Raw genomic sequence first — 20,292 nt, forward strand, 5'->3', positions numbered from 1 at the left:
ATCAAGTGAATTTGTGCATGTTGCATTTGTCACTGTGTTGTTATTTGGGATTACCTTACATGAGTAGTTTAAGAAATGGCTAATACCTTACTACTTATATTTCTAGGTTATTATCTTGTACATTATTGCGTCATCGGCTTGCATGTGATTTATCTTGTCAGTCTTGTTTCCATGTAAACACACAACGCAAGAAATTTTTACTCTGTGGTTTACAATGCAGACTCTGTGAGTTTCCACACAGAGACAAACTAAACCTCAGGCCCTGTCTTACCGCATTGATGACAAACACTCAGATAAACCGAGATATGATTATTTCCCACAGACAAAAACGCAATTTCCTGATCAGCCACAATCCCGTTCAGATGCGCATTCACACTGAGCTGCCAGTTTCCTCCGGAGGACCGAGCAGCAGCTCCGGGGCTGAATTACATGCGCAGTCCTGCCGTGAATCACACATCACCACGGCAACCGGCGATCACATCGAGTCCCCGTCAGCATCAGTGGGGTCCGATCCCGTCCACAGGCGACAGGAGAGCACCGAAAAACACGGTAAGTTTATATTGTCTCCTCTCCGTTCACATTTGTGAACATCTGTGCCCAGCCGGGTATTTGTGTATTAAACGCACGTGTTTGTGGGTACAGAGAGTCCGTGCCGCTGCGGTATATCTCCCTGTAGGAGAGGTTTTTCTTCATATGACGCGATTAAGGGATTTAATGCAGGTGATTCATGATTTTTGTGTCTGTTTTAGTGAATGAGTAGAGAGGGATCACATCTTTACTCGGGTGTTATATAGGGCTGTATGTCTGCGTGACAGGCGTAATTTGCGCTACGTTTACATAATATAAACGGCTACAATTAAAGACGCATCTTTTGATTTTCCTTATGGCTTTAGGCTACATTAATTAACTAATGCAGAAAATGTACAATGTGACATATAAGGTCATGAAAGTGTGCTAAAACTGGCTTCCTCGGCTGGAATATTGTTTGATATAGATATATAATAAGATAGAAAATTGTTTTTTTTAATCAGCCTTCCTGTTTCCTATACCAAAATTGCTGCTGTTACATCTCTGACTCCCAGTCTGTCTATCTTGTCGCAGCAGTCTTCAATGCAGCAAGTTCAGATATGCATGACCAGTGAACCCTGAAGAACTTGAGAAGCTCAGGCACACGCAGCCCACTCTTAACTATTCATAACACGGTACGTCTTCACCTTTACAAAGCTCTCTGTCCTGTCAGTTGATAAATATCTGTCAGACCGTGGCGATGAATTAACCTGTATAATCTTGCCAAATGTGCATTGAAAAAGATGTCATTTGCAGCTCTCATTTGCTGGACTCGTTTGCTGTCAGAGTGTGGGAACACTGTGTTTGACAGCAACACTCGGCTCATTTGTTAATCACAGATTCAGGATGATTCATTGTACCCACACTTCCCTCCAACTGTGGGGAGGAAAAAATGGTTGTCAGCACAGATGACCACTTTAGCCACCCACACACCAAGAACACCAGCTGTAGGCTACTTGAGAAATACACTCACTTAAGATCCTTTTTTCTTTTTTTTTCTGTCTTGACAAAGCTGCTTCATCTTTTACACAGTTTAGAGGTGATAGTTTTGCACCAGTCTGTTTGTAGGCCTGGTCTGTTGTTATCTAAGTCCAAAATGTCCAGAGTTAAATTTGGTTTCCACGTAATGATAATGTACACTTCCCTCTTTAGCATTCATTCACAGCGGATGTGTCCTTAGTTAATGATCTCGTATCTCCTTTATCAAAAGCACATTTCCTGTGCATCAGGGATGTCTCCGGCGGCATTAAAACTGTAGCTCTTTGCCTCCTGGCGAGTGTATCATCATTGTGAGTCACTGGCGTCAGCGGGGCCTGTGGGGTCCTTGGCTGAGGGAAGGTGTTGTGTTGCACCGTGTGAATGAGATAAGTGGATCCTCACCTCTTCGCTCCACATTTAGACGATCATTTGATCGAGGAGAGAAAATAGAATTGTTATCAGGGCAGAGGGGCGTTTGGCGCCCTGTTGGTGACGCGTTAGATTTACACGTCGATTGTGAACATTGTGGATAAGCGTATGGGGGAAGAGATAGGGCAGAGATATAAGAGATTAATCATACATATTGGTTATGAAACATTGACTTTAGACTGTTGGCTTGGATAAACAGAGGAAAGCAGGCTTCCCTGTGAGGATAACTGCAAACACAGCAGTCTGAAGTTTATTAATATGCCTCCACTTTAAGCCACATAATTATAAATCCATTTATAACCTCACAGAGTTATTCAGTTATTAAAGGAATACTCTGACATCTTGGGAAATATGCTTATTTGCTTTCTCGCTGAGAGTAGATTGGTATCAGTCTCGTATCTGTGCTGGGGAGCCACTGCAAACAGTCGGTGAGCGTAGCTGCACATTAAGACTGGAAAGGGAGTAAACATTTGGCCTAGCTAGTCTAAATGTTACAAATTCCACCAAGCAGCACCTTTAATACAAAAACTACAGCCTTAGTTATGCTTTCTTCATGAACTGAGCTGACCTAGATTTCATACTGCGTGCGCGTTTCTCCTTGCATCAAAACAATAGTCTCCCAAACTGTAGGGGGCAGTGTGTGGAAAACTCATATTTAGAGCGTAGTTCTCCAATTCTCCGCCGATCCACGTCCATGTAGGTTGAAAATATTAGATGGACAGGTGAAAACCTGCTGCAAAGAGGTGTGTCTCACAGTGTGACATTACTGGACACTGGTGGCCTCGCATAAATCACAATATGACAAGTCACGAGTCGGTAAGGACAATGTGCTGTCTTTTTACGGTGGGGTATGTCCCAGACTATGTTTCTATCTGATGAACACCAAACTTTTTAACAATTCATCCTGAGGGGAACATGAAGCTATATTAGATTTAAAGGAAATTCATCCAATAGTGGGTGAGATCTTTTAGTCAGGATCAAAAATGTGGAAAAGCAGACTGAAACTGCATCTTTAACTCATTTCTTGCAGGATCAGAGGTACTTTTTTTTAATGTGGTCTGATTACTATTGCTCTCTTTTTGCTAATTACACTGTGGTCTTCTCCACCTTCATTCGAGTCCTGGCAGGATATTCATTTTAAGCTACAAGCAGTGCTGTCACATTTGGTTACAAAGCACACCGTCTGAGTCAGTCTGACCTGAGCTGTCTGTCCCTGCTCTCCAGATCTGTCCAGGCATTTTCAGCCATGGTGAAGCTCGGCAGCAATCTTTCTGATAAGCTGGAGAAGCAGCCGTCTGCGGACGATGGCTTTGATAACATCCCCCTCATCACACCGCTGGAGGTCAACAAGCTCCAGCAGCCGTTTGCAGAAAAGGTAAGTGCAGCCTGTTAGCTCAGTGTTTGGTAGTGTGTTTGTGTGCCTGACTACTTATGTTTGTAGTCTTTGAAATATTGTGTTTCTACGCTGCACACCGACCACAACAAACCGTATGCATGACGCTGCATTACCGAAATAGCCAACAGATTATGACTCACTTCAGAAAGCGTCTGGACAAACCCTATTAAAATTCATGTGGGCATACTTACCTTCCAAGCGTAAGCCCCCACTCTGAGACTGCCGTATTTGCCCTCTGTTACCTCCTGTCCCAGGTTAAGACCTTGGCATCAGCCCACCCAAAACAAGCACCTCTTTGAATGCATAATGCAAGAAGAAAGCCCTCACAATCACATTTTGTTGCATGATGCACTCAGCAGCACAGGATGTTCCACAGGCTGATTAGATGTTACTGAAAAATTAACATAAAAAACACTTTGTAGCTCCCAAATGTGTTTTTAAGGCATCGATTAAAACTGGCTGCTTTTGCAAATGATGCTTGGGTATTTTTAGACATGCAAAATAGCATTTCCAGTGTATGCAGGATCACCGAGCCTGCGCCGAACACTGGGGACAACATCATCCATCAACCATAATGGAAAACAACAGCTAATTAGAAGTTCTCAGTTTTTTTTTCCTCCAGAAGAGTCCCAATAATGGTGCATTGTTTCTGCTGTAGGTCATTGTGAAGACGTCAACACAATATCAGCTGCAGCAGAAGAAGAAGAACAAGCTGTATGTGCCCAGTATCAAGAAGCTGAATATCAACTTCTACAGTGATGTTTCAGAGAAAGCCAAGGTACAAAATACAACCTGATGTCTGCAAATCATCTCGTTGTGATTTAAAGATAAGTCTGTCTATACTCTGTGTTTTTCTGATTGTCAACAAATCTCATGATAAAAACAAAACCAACAATGGACTGATTGAGTAAGTATTGACTGTACATCCAAACCTTGATAGGAAGTTTATTCCTGTGTACCACAGAGGTCTATTGCCATCCCAAAACTATTTAAGTTAAACTGAAATCACATCTAGTCATCCCTTTTTGTGGCCGAAATTTATTTTTAATCGTTATGTATTATCAAAAGGAAGAAAAAAGATCTTTGGGGAAATATCAGAAATACTCCCCTTTGTCTCAGCTGCCTAGGTAGAAAATTACTTTTGCAAAATAACACATTCATCTCTTCAGTTCCCCTTTCAGACACTTAAGGATCAATGTTAGCAGGTGATATTTTGGGCTGTTTTGACTCAACGGTGTGACTTTCTTACATGCTAAAATAATGGAGATGCAAATCTCAGCAGGTACATTATCATTATTCCCAAACAATGCGTCTGCCCTTTAACTTTTTCTCTGGAGATGTATCGTCTAATAATTTTACCAGCACATATTTTGGGATGTGAATGTGAGATAGGCTACATTCATCTTGGCTGAAATAACAGGAGGCATATCTCAGCAGGTACAATATCAGCATCCACTTCTTAAGTTCCTGTTCAGATATTTTATAAGAACTTACGATATAAGAAAAAAAAAGAAATTTCTCAATATTGGTTTCCGATTGTTATTTCCAGGGAAAATACTGGACAAGTGATTCACAGAGCACATATGTATGCAGTAGCAGACGAAAAAAATGATAATTTAATTTTCAATTAAACTTTGAAAACACAACAGTGAGCCAAACTTTGCACTGGCTGATAGTGTTCCTGGACTACCATGAACACTGCTTTTAGTTTAACTTGAGTCAATCCCATATACATCGTCCTGCTGCCATAAATACACAGTAGAGCACCAAATGTGAATGAGTCTGCAGATTAAAATATTAATAACTTTTTATTTATTTATTTAATTTTATTTAAAATAGTCCCCAACAAAAGCACTGTATTTCCCTGTTTGAGCAATGTTTGCTAAAAACTACAGCGGCCAGCTGATTAAGAAAAATACTAAGCCTTTTTTAAAAAAAGAAATTTTACATTTGTTGTCATCTTTAGACCCTTTTTTGACCTGTCTTCAAACAATGAAATTGGGGCTGAGTGCCACAGACAGGGCTGGGAGGCTGGAAAGTATTAAGAGAAGAACTAACACATCACTGCTGTTGGTTTGTCCATGGAATTTGTTGACAATAGCAAAAAAAACATAGCCAGCCTCATAATTAAATTTTGATGGCACTTGTTATTGAAGTGGAGTATATGTGTAAACTGTTGGTGTGTGTGTTGATGTGTGTGTTGTTGCTCAGATCACAGGTCTGATCCTTATCACTCTGGCCTTCCTGACCAGCCTGCTTCTCCTGCTCATGTACAAAGCCATGTGGTATGACCAACTCACCTGCCCAGAGGGATTCATCCTTAAGGTAGGCGGCATGAACACACACACACACACACACACACACACAAACACACACATACATAGATAAGATAGATAAGCTCAAATGTAGAGGCCACTCTATTAAAAAGCTGCTTGGCACGTGTCATTTGACTGTTTCTGTGATTTTTGCAAGCAGAAAACTAAAGAGTGAGGAAAACTGCACCCATCAGCACACACACATCGAACACACACACAGATTTATAAACGTGGATTTACATGATTTAGGGCGAGAAACAAAATCTTAACATCTTGGCCATCGTCTTCCAGCAGTCTCATTCGTGCATATCACAGACTTCTTATTTCATTATCCGGGCCGAAGTAGTCTGTGCGACTCCAACTCACAGGGTACTTACACAGTCTACAATGCAGCTGGCGCTTTGTTTCTCGGCACACCCTCACATCAGTCACTTCTGGTGGATTCTCTGAAAACTGGAGCTGGAAACTCAAACTCATTATCTCCCAACGACACCTTGGAGGCATCATGCAGCGAAACAGCGCTGCTACGCATGTTAGTTAAAGAGGCTGTCTCGCAGAGGAAAATGAGAGAGTGGGAGAGACGGAGGGAGAAGGAGGGAGAGGGGAGCTACAGAGCCAGCTTTCTGGTCAGGCAAAGATTGGGACGCCCGCCTGTGAATCGGAGGGGTCTTTAATTAGGGCTGAGCGTGACTAAACTGTGATTAAAGGCTTAACAGTGAGGGGGGAAGCAAGGAAGGGAAGGGAAAGGGGGAGGGGGGAACCTTCCGGCAAGGCTTTTGAAGTTTTTGCCGGTTACAGTGGCTTTCAGCGTTTTTTCCTGCTAATGTGTTGTCAGAGACATAAAAAGAGGAGTGAGGATGGAGGGAGGCGTAGACGCTGCTGTGCTTTTGAGCAGTCCGACTCCTCACTGTGAGCAAAGGTCAGGTAGTGGATCCCCGAAAAAGAAACACTCGTGAGGTCAACACAGCTCAGTGGGCTCTTTTCAAAACATTGCATTAACAGGATGGACGCTCAGTTTGTTTGATTTTATTCACCCACATCTTGTACACACTCACAATCCTCAAGTAAAAGTGAGTTCAAAAATGTTGTGCCGGATGCTTTTTCTTTAAGTAAAGGCTTGTGCTAAATTGAACCTGGCAACCTTGGTGTGTCAGTATAATTTAAAGTGTACAAGTAATAAACTTAAATTGTAGTGTGATACTACAGTTTATTCTTATACAACGATTCATATGATATCTTATGAAATAGCACCCCAAAAATGGCATTAAGTCCTTAATGTAAAGTTTAAGCAACTAAAGTAACTGTGGTTAGGTTTAGGAAGAGAAACATGGTGAGGATGTTCCTTAAAATGACTTAAAGTTCACATGGTTCCGAACACTGAAGTCCTGTGTTTTGGGACCCTTCCAACATCCCAGTTTGCTGCCTGATTGTGCCGCTCAGGAAAGCTTCCATCTTTACTCCACACAGTGCATCAACCACATGATCGCAGCCTTGCAAAGTACGTGGGTTATACATGAAGTAATGACATAATGACAATAACATGGGAAATATACACATTTCTTGAGCATTACATTTTGTAGAAAAACATACAAACAGTGCATGAGAAGAGCCTGGACACTGACATTTGCTTTCCAAACCATGCATTACCCTCAACCCAATCGCCAGAATAAATGTTGGCATTGTACGTTTCTGCAAACCACAGACAGGCCATTTGTATGCTATTATGTAACTGATATGTTAAAAAAAAAACACTTGTTTATGGCAAAAAAAAGCTTATAATTTGGCATAACATTCACATTTTTGGTGGTGCCGCTGGAAATGTTGCAAATGTCTTGCTAAAAAAGAACCGGTTTTGTTACTGATCTTCATCTTGGCAGCCATGTCCACCATCCCCTCCTCCTCCCACTGACCAAGTCAGCTCATACATACATACTGAGAAATACGTCACTTTAGAAAAGTTTTTAAAATACTTATGGAATTAGCAAATAAAACATCTTCTTCTTTTGCAGAATTGTAGGATTTTCTTCTGGTGACTGAGCCATTATCTTCTGATCAAACTATTTTATTTTAAGCCTGAAAGTTCATTCACAGCCTTGAGCCTAGTATTTTGTCCACTAATCACCTTTAGAGTGTACGTTTAGAAGTCACACCCCCCACTGACCTGTTAGGCTGGACTTGTGATGTTTGTGTCAAAGAGTTTTTTTGCCTTAACTCAAATAAACAAACCTGTTTTTCTTTCTGTCATAACAGCAGAAGCACTGCACCCCGGCAGCTCTGGAGATGTACTACACAGAGCAGCAGCAGCAGGAGGAGCCTGGCATCCGCGGCGGGCCCAACACCGGCCTGTATGCCGCCCTCAGCCACCTCAACCAGGTCAAGAGGACTGGGCCTGAGCTTCCATCGCCATGGTTACCAGTTATAAGCGCTCTGAAGGAGGCCGAGGTGGCCAAACAAGGCAGCGAGCCGCTGAAAGGAGTGCTGGAGGGAGAGGAGTGAAGGGAAATCACAGTTAGAGGAGATTATGATGGGGAGGCATCAAAGGTTATTTTATGACTGTGTGTGTGTACAGTACGACACTCATACAGTCCATCGAATCCCTTGTTTATACTGGTGCTCCAAAACCTTTAAGGTATACGTATAACTACTGAAAATTTAAATCAGCTGTGTAAACCACACATTTACCCAACTTAGATCCAGTCATATTCTTTAATATTTAATACAAGCAAATACTGGACTCTGGCAGTGTGTGTGTGTGTGTGTGTGTGTGTGTGTGTGTGTGTGTGTGTGTGTGTGTGTGTGTGTGTACTTGTATGTCTACCTTTGTAAGACCCCTACTTAAGTTTGAGTGAGTGAGGACTTTCTTGGAGAGTGAGGGCATTTGCTGTCATATTTAATGTCACAGTGAAGGATGTTCATCTCAAACATGGCCAAAGTTTCACATAATGAGGTAATCATATGTAAAAGTAATCCCTGCTCCAGGCACGTTACTGCAAGTGTTTATATACTGCTACATACAGTCTATCTACATGCTAACGTCACTGGAGTATGTGATTTTAGTTGCCAGTGTTGTACATTCCTCTGAATATGGGTCATTTTTCTGCAGCAACATTTGCGCTTGTGAAGATTTTGGGTTAGAGGCTTTTATTGATTACTTTTCTCGGTAGAAAGTGGTGCTTTATTCTGTCAAAGTCATTGCCCGGGCTGCAGTGATGGTGCAGAGAGTGCAGGTGCAAAAGTCTCAGAAATGCTGACCAATCAAAGCAGACTGGGCTTTTGTGTGTGTGTGTGTGGGGGGGGGGTTAAAGAAACAGGTATAATAGTCAGTTTTAAAATCCGGAAAAACATTTCACCACCTCCGGTTCCCCTCTCACAGTCGATGGGTTTTACTTAGAAGGCTGAAATACAGTCTGTGATTAAAATACAATTAAGAGACATAAAATACATCAGTAAATACCCAACTTCAAAGCTTGTATGTGTCTTAAAAAAGGCGGTTGCTAACAAGTGGCTAAATGAGACTACAGAATGTCATAAAGCAGAGCCGCGATGAATATGGCTTTCCAGCCTAGTTGTGGGGGCAACATTAAGTCATGTGATTGTGGTGTAGTTTGCTTATATCCTAACGTTAGCTTTTTACTTCTGGTGACTGCATTTAGGCCTTAAAAAAATCATAATATTGGTGTTCATTTTTGAATATTATCTTGCTGAGCAAAACATCGAAATATCATAAACACTTGTTTGTCGCAGAGCTGATTTTCCAAAATCCAATGGAAAAATCCCATCCCAGTTTGGGTAAAAGGCTAGGTAATCTCTATAAATATATTTTGCATATGTAAGGAGAGGCAGAACGCTTTGACCAATATGTATTTGAACCCATCAATTATGTCTGTCTTACGAATCAGCTTTTTTTTTTCAGCTTTTTTAAAATTTATCTGGATTCATATGCAGATGTTAATGAAGATTAGCCAAAATAAGCATTGCACATTAAAAAAAGAACATCTTGGCTAAGATATCAACCAGCTACACCAGATCAGCCAGAAACTTGGCCCTCACTCCCAGAGGTTTTATCATCGCCAGACGATAGCCGATGGGTTGCAAGATTCAGGCCAAGGGAATGCATTAGTTCAATGACAGTCCTCACAAGTATGGAAGTACAGGGTCGTGTGTGTGTGTGTGTGTGTGGTGAGTTGTTGTGGTTAGAGGCAGGAATGTTATTAAAGTGTTGGAGAATGTGCCTGACTTTTACAGTGTTACCGAGGCATGAGTAATCTCCACCATCTGCATTCAGTGTGTGTGTATACATTCCTGTAAATACTGTAGACTATCAAATGCATACATGAGCGTACATGTATCATATGCGTATTAGTGTTCAAGTGTGTGTGTGTGTGTGTGCGCGTGTGTATGCACTGTATGATGTATTTACTTGTCTGAGGAAGTTGGAGGTGAGAGAAACGAGGCGAGAGCTCGGAGTGAGAAGTGAAGATAAGTTTTTAATGAGATCACTGCAAGTTTTTTCTCATCACGCCGTCTCGTTATCTCACCGTCTATTCATTTAGTTTCAGAGGGCAATGTGTGAAATCATCATTGGATGCGCTCATAGTTTAAGACAAGGAACTATAATTGGCTTTTTAATTTTTTTGTCAAAATTAGTCGTTTCCGCATCTTAATATCTGGAGACTGTAAATTGCGACTTTGTGTGTTTCTACGGTTAAAGTTAGAGGAAAATGTGTTGTAAAAAGACTCACACAGCAGCTCTTGAAAGTATTTAACTATTTAAAATCAAAAGCTACAACCTCTTTGTAATGATGGGTTATTGTCTGTAGAATCAAATGCACTGAACTTTGAGTTACTTACTGTAGTTATTGCTAAAAGTTTAGAGCCTGTAATGTATTATAAGTCATTAATGTATGTACGGAAGATGATTGTAAAAAAAAAAACAAAGCAGATGGTTAGTTTTGTTACTACATTTTGCTTTTGATTGTTGCTGTAAGTATTCTGTAATGCCGCTGTAAATGAACATGTACAGTAGAACCACAGGGTTGACTCATCATGATCCTTACATGAATGTATGAAGTAGCTGCTTAAATCATGCAGTAGATGTAATTAGTGCTTGTAATGTACTACCTTAAAAGATTGTCTACAAAAATTTCTATTTATTTCATTAACGGACAATTTCTGTGTGTAGTATTTAGTGTCTTTTAAATGCTAAGGTTGTGTCCTTTGTTAAGTATGAGGAGTTCTTTTCCAATCGGCTGTACATCCATTTTAAAGGGAAGCGAGTATTGTTTTTCCTCATTCGGAAATAACTCAAAATTCTCGGGAACATCTCATAATTATTCCTAATTATCCGCTAGCACTTATTTTCACCTGCCTTTTTTCTTTGTCATTTTTTCAAATGGCAGATATCTTATTTTGGAACAAAACTCTTCGTGTGATTAGGACAAATGTGAGATCACAGCACAGCTTGCGCTTTAGGAGTTCAAGTGCCAAACGTTTACATCAGGCCCATCTGCTCTGATGTCACTGACTGAACAGAAATAAATGACTGAAGTGTTGAGTTCTGTCATTCATTGTTGATTTAGATCCACTGCCTCTAATGACCTGAATTAATGACTCGTTGAGACGGATGTAATATCGACAGTTGGATTTAACAGAAACCATTTGTTAGGTGTTTTTTTAAGTACATTTTTTGAGGTACTTTGACAGAGTCTTTCTATGTTATGACACTTTTATCATTTTAGATGAAACTTAATGCTTTACTTACAAGTAAAAGTCCCAAGTTTACATTCTAATTGAATAAAAGTCCATGTATTGGCATCAAAATGTACTTAAAGTATCAAAAGTAAAAGTTGTTCGGGGGTTTATAATATATATTTTATATTGCTGGATTATTATCATTAAAGTTTTTAAGTAGTATTTTAATGTTGCTGCTGGTCGAGCTACAGATAGTTTTAAAGTTAGTTAGTAGTTATCTAAATTTGCCATAAGGTACACAAAATACTGAGTAATTGCCCAGGAACGAGTGAAGAATTAGGATGAATTGCTCAAAAATATTACTTGAATATCTCTGAATGGTGGTCTATAGACAATGACACCTTATCCGAAAACAGACCATGAGATACTTAGTGAAATATTATGTCATGGGGAGTTATTTTGGGTGGACTGTGCTACTAAAAACTTTCTCCATGAGTCATTCCTCCTGAAATCAGCTAGTGAGCTGCACAAAACATATAAATGAAAACTAACAAAACTATTCATTGATCACTAATTAGTACAATTAATTACTTGATCTGCCCTGCCTACGTCATACTTCTAACCACTCATTATTTCATGTTTATTTTAGCATTATTTACATTTTTCTGCTGTCTCAAGTAAAACAGGGCATCATCCCACAGAACTAACATATAGCTGTGTTTTGACTGGTAATTCTTAATTCGCTCCTTAAAAACAAACCCGAGAAAGTAGGATTTAATATCAGTTAGTTCCTAATTTGTCCTTCAATTGCGCTCTAGTATCGTATTATTTTGAGCTTTTAGCGTATTATTGAGCTTAGGGGCTGCTTTGCATAGTGATACATTAGCCCAGTTGCCAGAAGAAAATGTGATGCAAACCACAACTACCTTACATTTGCACAATTCATACATATCATATCAACATTTCTAATGTGATGTAATATATAAGCTGATTTTGGCATCAGGAGGGGCATGTGTGGGTGAGACACCTGCTGAGCGGCAGACCGCTGAGAGACCACTGTTCGAGACCAATAACAAAACTGGCTGGGATTTAAAGAGTCATTGCTGTTCTTACAGGGGCTTTTTAGCCCCTAAATGTGGCTGTTTTGTAGAGACTCATCACTGTTTTTCCTGCAGCTTTTTAGGCATGAAAAGCAGCTGTTTCTTAAAGAGACATCACTGCTTTTCCTGCTGGGATAGTGGCGTAAAAAGTGATTGTTTTTCACTGGGATATCGCTGCTATATCTGCCATAGTTGTGCTCCCCAAACTGGGTTTTTCAAGTCAAAACATCATTGTTTCCAAACCATAACCAAATGTTCTGTTGTGCCCAAACCTAACCAAACATTAACACTGCTCTGTTGAAACACAGAGTTTCAGAAATATCTGCTATATGATAAGGTGCAATTACATTTTATCTGGCAATTGTGATGGATGTATTTTTGTTAGCAGATTTTTCTTATGAAACTTTCTTACTTTATATAGGTAAATGCAGGTCTGACCTCTGCATACCATTTCTTCTCTTTGCGCTACATGAGAGAAAGAAATCACTGCATAGGTTTTGGTGAAACATTTGCTGTTCAGTCTGGTTTGAAAAGAAAAAAAGAGAAGATCTAATCCTAAATAACCAGCTGAAGAAAAAAATGTTCAGCTCCTTTTACACTCTGCTGCTCAAAGATGATCAGTATGCATAGAATTCAAAATATGATTCCTTCCTTCTCAAACTTTAGTTTTGCAATTCAAAGCCAAGCCACATCCTCTCTCTCACTCTCTCTCTCTCTCTCTCTCTCTCTCTCTCTCTCTCTCTCTCTCTCTCTCTCTCTCTCTCTCAGGTTTACTGCTGTGAGCCTGTCTGCATCTCATTTACACTCACATATTTTCACACCATTGCTCTAAACCCAGGGATGTGTGGCTTGCAGTTTGGGTGTGTGTGTTGCCTTGTTAGAAGAGAGAGTGCGTGTGTGTGAATATGATGTCATTAACCTGCAGTTATGCATATGTGTGTGTGTGTGTGTGTATGTGTGTGTTTGTGTGTGTGTGTGTGTGTTTTCTAAAGCTTTTGTGTGTGTCTTTGTGTTTCATGTGTTCATCTTTGTGCTTCTGTGTCTGTTAGACTGTAGGTTTAGGCCTTGATGTGTGTGCATGTGTGTGTGAGAGAGAAAGAGAGAGAGAGAGCTGAAGCTTGGCTTGTTAATTAAATCTACATTACGCCCTGTTACGCCTGTAGGGTCTTTTTCTCCCCACTGTTCTTGGGTGACATACTTTAGACGCTGTTGGCCCAGGGCATGGAACTAAATAAAGTGCTAAAAAATATTTATTAGGGCATTTACAGATCCCATGCTTGGTCAAGGCATAGCATGTTGTGCCAGAAAGGCTTAGGTACAGGGCCGGGGGAAAATCACGTAAAATCAGCCAAGTAGTCACGTAAAAGCCGCCAAGCCCCATTTTCCTGCTTTATAGCATCAACAGATCTGAACAGTAAAATAGCAGGTTGGCTTTAATTTGTCCTGACTGATCGGAGTCCCCCCTTTCCCGCCTGAAGACTGTGAGGGAGGGCCGTGCCAAGAGTCATTTAGCCGTTAATATCCCAAGAGAATCAGGTTCCTCTGAGTCCCGATTGCACTCTAATATTGGGAAGGACAAACAATGCTCTGTGGTGATTTAAACACTGTCTTCCTGCTTTCCTGTGCGTCTTAAGCTGAACAGTAAAGAGGTCTACCTTAGCCGGTGTTTTATGGAAGGTTGTGAGCCAGACTACTCCAGATACAGGAGCTTCATGTTTACAGCATAAAAATTGTTATCTAATTCTCTGCAAGTAAGTGAAAAGCATATTTCCCAAAGTGCCGAACTCTAGCGTGCCCTTCCAGTGGAGACAATGGGATGCAGTGCACTAATAGGTGGCCTTTGAATGGAAAAAAGTAAGATGTAGTGCACTAATAGATGGTTCCTCAGTGGAGAAAATATGATGCAGCACACTAATGGATACCCTTAAAGTGGAGAAAATGGGATGCAGTGCACTGATGGATGCCTTTAAAGTGGAGAAAATGAGATTAAGTGCCATATAGGCTGCCCCACATGCTAGAAAACGTATTGCGTGCCACCACATACAGCTGTGCTCATATTTTTTTTTTGCCTCCTGCCACCCAGACAGCCTGAGTCCACCACTTTTTTAGAGTTAAGTTAGCTGAAGTAACATGTGAATTGTGGTAGTTTTATCATTTGCATTTGATTTAAATAGGAGTTCACTTTTTCTTTTTTTTTTAATTTATCAGGGCTCATTATTTTTTCTTCCTTTCTTTACTGCTTTTGTTTGATTTTATTTTTAAGCCATTTTCCAATAATGTCCACCTTATTTATAATGCATTCAACTGTAGGTGTATTGATGCATGTGTCTTGTTCTTAAGAACCTCATTTACTCCTAAGTTGGCTCTTTGGAGCATTTTTAGGTGTAATAAAATGTAATTAAAATGTAAGTTTGATAAACAGGAAGAGGGAAAGTGGGGTGGAGGAAAGGAGACAGCAGAGAGATGGAAGTAAAAGCAGAAGAAAAGATGAACAAGAGAGAAAGAGCAGATGAGAGGCGGCCAGGCCTGGGAAGAGAAGGCGGGGGGTGAGGGTTTGGGTAGAAGAAGAGGAGGCGGTGGAGGCCAAGAGGCACGGAGGTGGTGGTGGTGGAGGAGGAGGAGGAGGGTGAATCCAGGCTGACCCCTGTGTCTGTGTGTGTTGTTGTGTGTCTCAGTGGGTTTCCTCTGCCCTGGCGCCAGCTGGAAATGCCTCCACTAAGCAGAGGCAGTACACACATCATCCTCCATTCACCCCCATTCAGTCCCCTTTGATGAGAGTAACACTATACATGCCCAGTGCGCCTCACAGATCCTATCAAGCTGCTGTTTAAAGGGCGGGAGCGAGAGCTGGGGCAGCTGATCATAACTTATCAAGTGCTGGGACGCACTGTCATTCAGTTTCGTTGCCCTGCGGAGCAAATAAAAGCCAGGACAATTGAGGAGGTTTTGTAATTGGAGTGACGTTGTTACAGTGGTGGAGGTTTCATGAGGTACGCTGCCACCTAGAGGTCATCACCCATGGTTGCAGAGAGGAATGTGGGCTCCTTTCTGCTTATTTTGAACCACAAATTTGATGAACAGAATTTAAGTAGATTATGTTTGCTTTAAGGCCTTTAAAGTCACTAAAAAGCTGGTGTGTAGACATCTTAATACTTTTTATTTCCCTTAGCAAGAAAACCTTGTTGACCAAACCTTGAGTACCTGCTGTTGGATTAGTCACAGTTGCTCCTAAAAGTTGATCCTCATGATGGTTGTTTTAAAATGACTCAGTAGCCATGAAATTAGTCATTAGTTTGTTATCCTGCCGTGATGTTGCCCTCATGCAACAAAAACCTCGCCAGTAAACAATTATCTGACCGACACGGCGAGGTAAAGGCCCGAATCTGCAGCCCAGACATGCCGTGAGGAGGAAAAACAACCGGCTTTGCTTAGCTTAGCTCTAGTTTGCTTTGTTCTGGCCATTACGGAGCCGAAATATTGTCATTACTCATAGACCAAATCATTTTACGACATCCTGCAATTAAACTTTAAGCTAATAGGTTAATGAGACAAATGGAGTTTGAACGCTGGAAGTTGGTTTCTATTAGCGGTGGTAACGCAGGGAGAACTGCACTGTTGCATGCTCTGCACACACACACACACACACACACACACACACACACACACACACACACACACACACATGCAAACACAAACACAGAGAACAGATTGGTTTGATTTAGGTTTGCGGTCCCCTCCTGGTGCAGCCTCAGACAGGCAGAGAGGACCAGAGCGCAGTGAACTCCAGTTCAGCCTGAGCCCGGCTGTCTCTGCTAAGCTTCAAGTTGAAACCCTCCAAATTGGGTTTAATCTGTGTTTTGCTTTGCCAATTATCGACCCGCAGAGCTGCATGGCAAATGGGGATGAATGAGCTTTAGATGGGCCTGGTTGAGAGGAAGGTCACGGTGTGATTAATGGTGATCTGTTGAATCCATGACTCGGCCAACTAAGACGTAGCACGGGATTAGTTATCAGAAAATCTGCGGGACAAATGCAGAGCATGACGCAGCAGAAAAGCAGTTTGAAACTCTGAGTTTAAAAATTAATGTCAAACTGTTACTGAAACCAAAGTGGGTTTACCATACAGAACGTTTGTTTTTCAATCGACATGGTTCCTAAATGTATCCAGACAAGAGGTCTGGTTTCTGTGTCATGTAATACCAGCGCTGTGGTATCAGTAGTTTTATGAAGATGAATATACTGTCTGTGAGCCTACTGTTCATTATAATCACTGGTAATTATACCCTGTTCACATCATCATGGAGCATTCATAAAACCGTAGTGACATCTTATTTCTCTAACTTTGAAGTATTTATGTGCTTAACTTGATGAAAGGGTCCTATCCTGATGTTTGGTTTCCAGATTTCATTTAAAGGGACACTACGTGGACTGTTATCAGCCCATTAAATGGAGGTTATTAGTTGTTATTACATACATTATAATTCCTCACATGGGGCAAGCTACACCTACCAGTAGGCCAGTCATTGCATATCCAATGCTGTGGAATGTTTGCAGTTTTGTTAGGTTTCAGTTTCACTTTTGTTAGGTTTAGGAATCAAAACTAACAGTTAGGTTTAGGAAAAGATTGTGATTGTTTTAAAATAAGTACATTTGTTATGTAACATAACAATATATGTTATGCCAACTCTTGGTTTCACATGAAACACAAACAGTGTTTTCCTGGGTGAAAGTCCTGTGTTTGTTGGACCCATCCATCCACCCCAAGACTTTGTTGCTCTTTTTAGTGCCTCACCTGACTTCCTCCTTTGTTCCCATTATAATTCCTACATCCACTAGAGGCCACTGCCCAGAAGATAGAGTAGGGCCATACTATCTCAAATCCATAACAACTGGTGATGACTTTTTAATGGTCTGATAATATTCAATGCAGGTTACTAAAGCCAGTGAAGCAAGATTTCCAAAGTGTGAATAGATAACCTTGATTATGTCTTAAATGTTGTCTCAGTTTTGTAATATGACTCAGACTTTTTATCATAAAGCCTAAGCTGCAAAAACTTGAGGTTTTAGTTTTGAAAGAAGTCGCCTTTTTAAGGCAGGATGTCCAATAAAAGATGCGAAAAAGATGCATTGTGGGAAATGTAGGATCCACTGTTTTCAGAGATAAATACAACTGCCAGGATATGTCTGCCTTTGCTGCTTTGATGTGGATCACTCTTTTTAAAAACGTTTCTCTATGTGAGTTCCTCAAGTTTCTGGAAGTGCAAAACCTAACGACCAGACTGTTGCTTTAAGTCAACTACTGACACTAATAAGGTCTACAACTAGTTATTTTTTTTTATGAGAGATGAGTGTGTAGATTATTTTTGCATATCACAGTTCAGGGTGCCCAAAGTGATGGCATTAAATGTCTGCGTTGTTTTTTTCACCAAGATATGCAGTTTATGATGACATAAGACAATAAAAAGCAGCAAATCTTGGAAAATCTATTATTGAAGATTTGGTACTTTTGCATGAAAAAATGATTTAGTAATTATCAAAATAGTTAGATTTTATTTTTCTGTTCATCTGATTGTCAACTAATCATTTCAGCTCCGTACAATTATTAAGTCATGGAGAATGTCTCTGTACAGTCACCTACAGGAGAAAGAGTGGTTTGTTCAGCTGAACACACTATATGTGCTGCTCTTTCCTGCATAAAGGATATTTGCAGTAGACGCTGCAAAAATTAGGCCAGGAGAATCATTCAATATCACAGCCACCCCTTTTCACCCTGTTGAGATTGTACAAAAGATACTGGTTACACCAGGCCAGCACTGAGAGGCTCAGGAAGAGCTTCTGCTCTCACACCACAAGGATACTGAATGGAGATCCTGCTTAATCCTGAAAACTGACATTTATTTATAATTTCTTCTCTATTCATAATACAAAAACTGTCGAAACTGAAAACTACATTTCTCTTTAATCCTATTCTATGATTTAATTGACAAATAAATTGATCAATTTCTTAGTTTGGCCTTTTCACATCTGTTTCTCTCTTCCTTCATTTCAGAATGTCCTCACTGACCTGTCTTTCTCCCCTCTGTGTGTCTTTATCGCTGTCTTTCTGTTGGTGTCATTGTTGACACACAAAGCATATTTGGGATTCCATCATTTAATCAGAGAAGCTCAATGTTCATTTTAAATTACTCAATTTACCTCACTGTGACCAGAACACCGTTCTGTGTTCAATCTCTTCTGTTTCTCTTTACAGTTCATGAAACTGTCCATAAAATAGAAGCTGTGTTTGAAATTATTCCCTGTTTGCTGTTGCACGAGATTATTCAAGTCTCCAAATTGTGTTAAATATGCACAATAAGAGCCCTCAAGAAGTACCACAATGGAATGAAAAAGTAATGTTTATGGCATGTACACCAGTTAAAGTCACTTAATCTGAGTAGGAAAATATGAGTGTGAGACTTAACGAAAAATCTCAGTAAAACAACACCCGTTAGTGATGATTTGTAAGTGTCTGAAATGTTAATTTAGTGCTCATAGAGTAAACTATAAACTGGGAAAATAGAGTGAGTGAATGTGGTCCATTAGTATTATGCTTTAAAAATCCACTCAATTGCCAGAACTGTTTGTCAGGGTAGCAACCAACTATAACTACGAGAACTAACTTTTAATCACAACAAAAGTATGTTAAAGTTTAAGATTTAAGATTTTCTGTACTTTGCCAAAAAAGATCTGAAACGCAAAAAACTTCTGTTTACTTTCCTTCACTCTCTCTTCAACAAGGGTCCTTTATCTTCATGTTTCTCAACATCACTCACCTGTAACAGAAGTTACACAATAGTCATGTGACTATCACATGCCATGTTGCATAATGATAATTTGTCTCCCTCCCAATTCATTCCAGCATTGAGTTATTGGGCGGACCACTTGTCTATTCAAATGCACTTCACAAACTGACTCTGAACTCACTGTGAGTCTCTGTCAGCCCACCATGCAAGACAAAACTGAATCATGATGCATCAACATGATCTTCCAAATTATTAAAATCCAATTTCCCTTGCTTTTTCTTCATGACCAGGTCCAGACCAGCAAAACTGGGGAAATTCTGGGACCCCTGACAACATCTCACAACCCCCAACGACTTTCTAGTCCTTGATGAGTTCCAGAGACGTCGTCCAGCATCTGGGCTCCCCGAAAAAGGCACTACAGGCAAGAACCATGACATTTGCTCCAAAACTAAATAGCTATTTATTTGTTTAACATTTTTGTATGTCAGTGGTAATGCTGGAACAGTCACAGAGTGACATCTCTGCACGGCAGTGAAACTCAAAAATGCATTGTTTCAAGCTGAATCATGAGTTTAGTATCAGTGTGACGGCCAATGTCAGTTTATTTAGTGGGGTCTTCTGTTGCTCGTGGCAAACACTATTGGCACAAATCTAGAGTAGTTTAACTGACATTATTACATCCACCCTATTGTCAAAATCTGTGTCTCTTGTAAGGAGCAGGCCTGGAGGAGGAGACTGGCTTGATTGAGATGTGGATTGAGTTCAGGTGTGGCCCTTTCCTACACTGCCTGCAGCAGAAACCTGGACTCCCTGTCAGCAATTTTGGACTGAATTAAATGTGAGTTCTTTTTTGGAGAACCTTTGAGTTATGCAATGTTAAGTCTGAATTATTTGCATTGTGTTCATTCTTGTCAGCGGGTAGACAAACATTTCCATTAGATTTAGTGATTATTTGTATCAGATTTAGTTAACTGACCCTTTACTAAGTCCTGCCCCTCGACACAGACTGGCCTATCATAGCGTAGCATTGGCCA

The 20,292-nt window shown here is 40.4% G+C and overlaps 1 protein-coding gene across 3 annotated transcripts; it reads left to right on the plus strand.

The window, feature by feature from the left end:
• Positions 1-418: 418 nt before the first annotated feature.
• caly (calcyon neuron-specific vesicular protein) lies at positions 419-11,239 on the plus strand. Of its 3 annotated transcripts, none has more exons than XM_042485494.2 (6): positions 508-549; positions 1,105-1,202; positions 3,199-3,349; positions 4,029-4,148; positions 5,582-5,695; positions 7,936-11,239. In XM_042485494.2, exons 3-6 carry the CDS (start codon positions 3,221-3,223, stop codon positions 8,179-8,181), a joined length of 609 nt encoding a protein of 202 aa, XP_042341428.1. In that variant the 5' UTR covers positions 508-549; positions 1,105-1,202; positions 3,199-3,220; the 3' UTR covers positions 8,182-11,239. The 3 variants fall into 3 exon arrangements, with proteins under 3 accessions (XP_042341431.1, XP_042341428.1, XP_042341430.1); XM_042485496.2 differs by having other exon boundaries at positions 511-549; positions 1,102-1,202; XM_042485497.2 differs by lacking the exon at positions 1,105-1,202 and having other exon boundaries at positions 419-549.
• Positions 11,240-20,292: the final 9,053 nt, after the last annotated feature.

The sequence above is a fragment of the Plectropomus leopardus genome, chromosome 3 (assembly GCF_026936395.1).
Source record: "Plectropomus leopardus strain MGB_pleo_1.0 chromosome 3, ASM2693639v1, whole genome shotgun sequence".
NCBI classification, from domain to species: Eukaryota; Metazoa; Chordata; class Actinopteri; order Perciformes; family Serranidae; genus Plectropomus; species Plectropomus leopardus.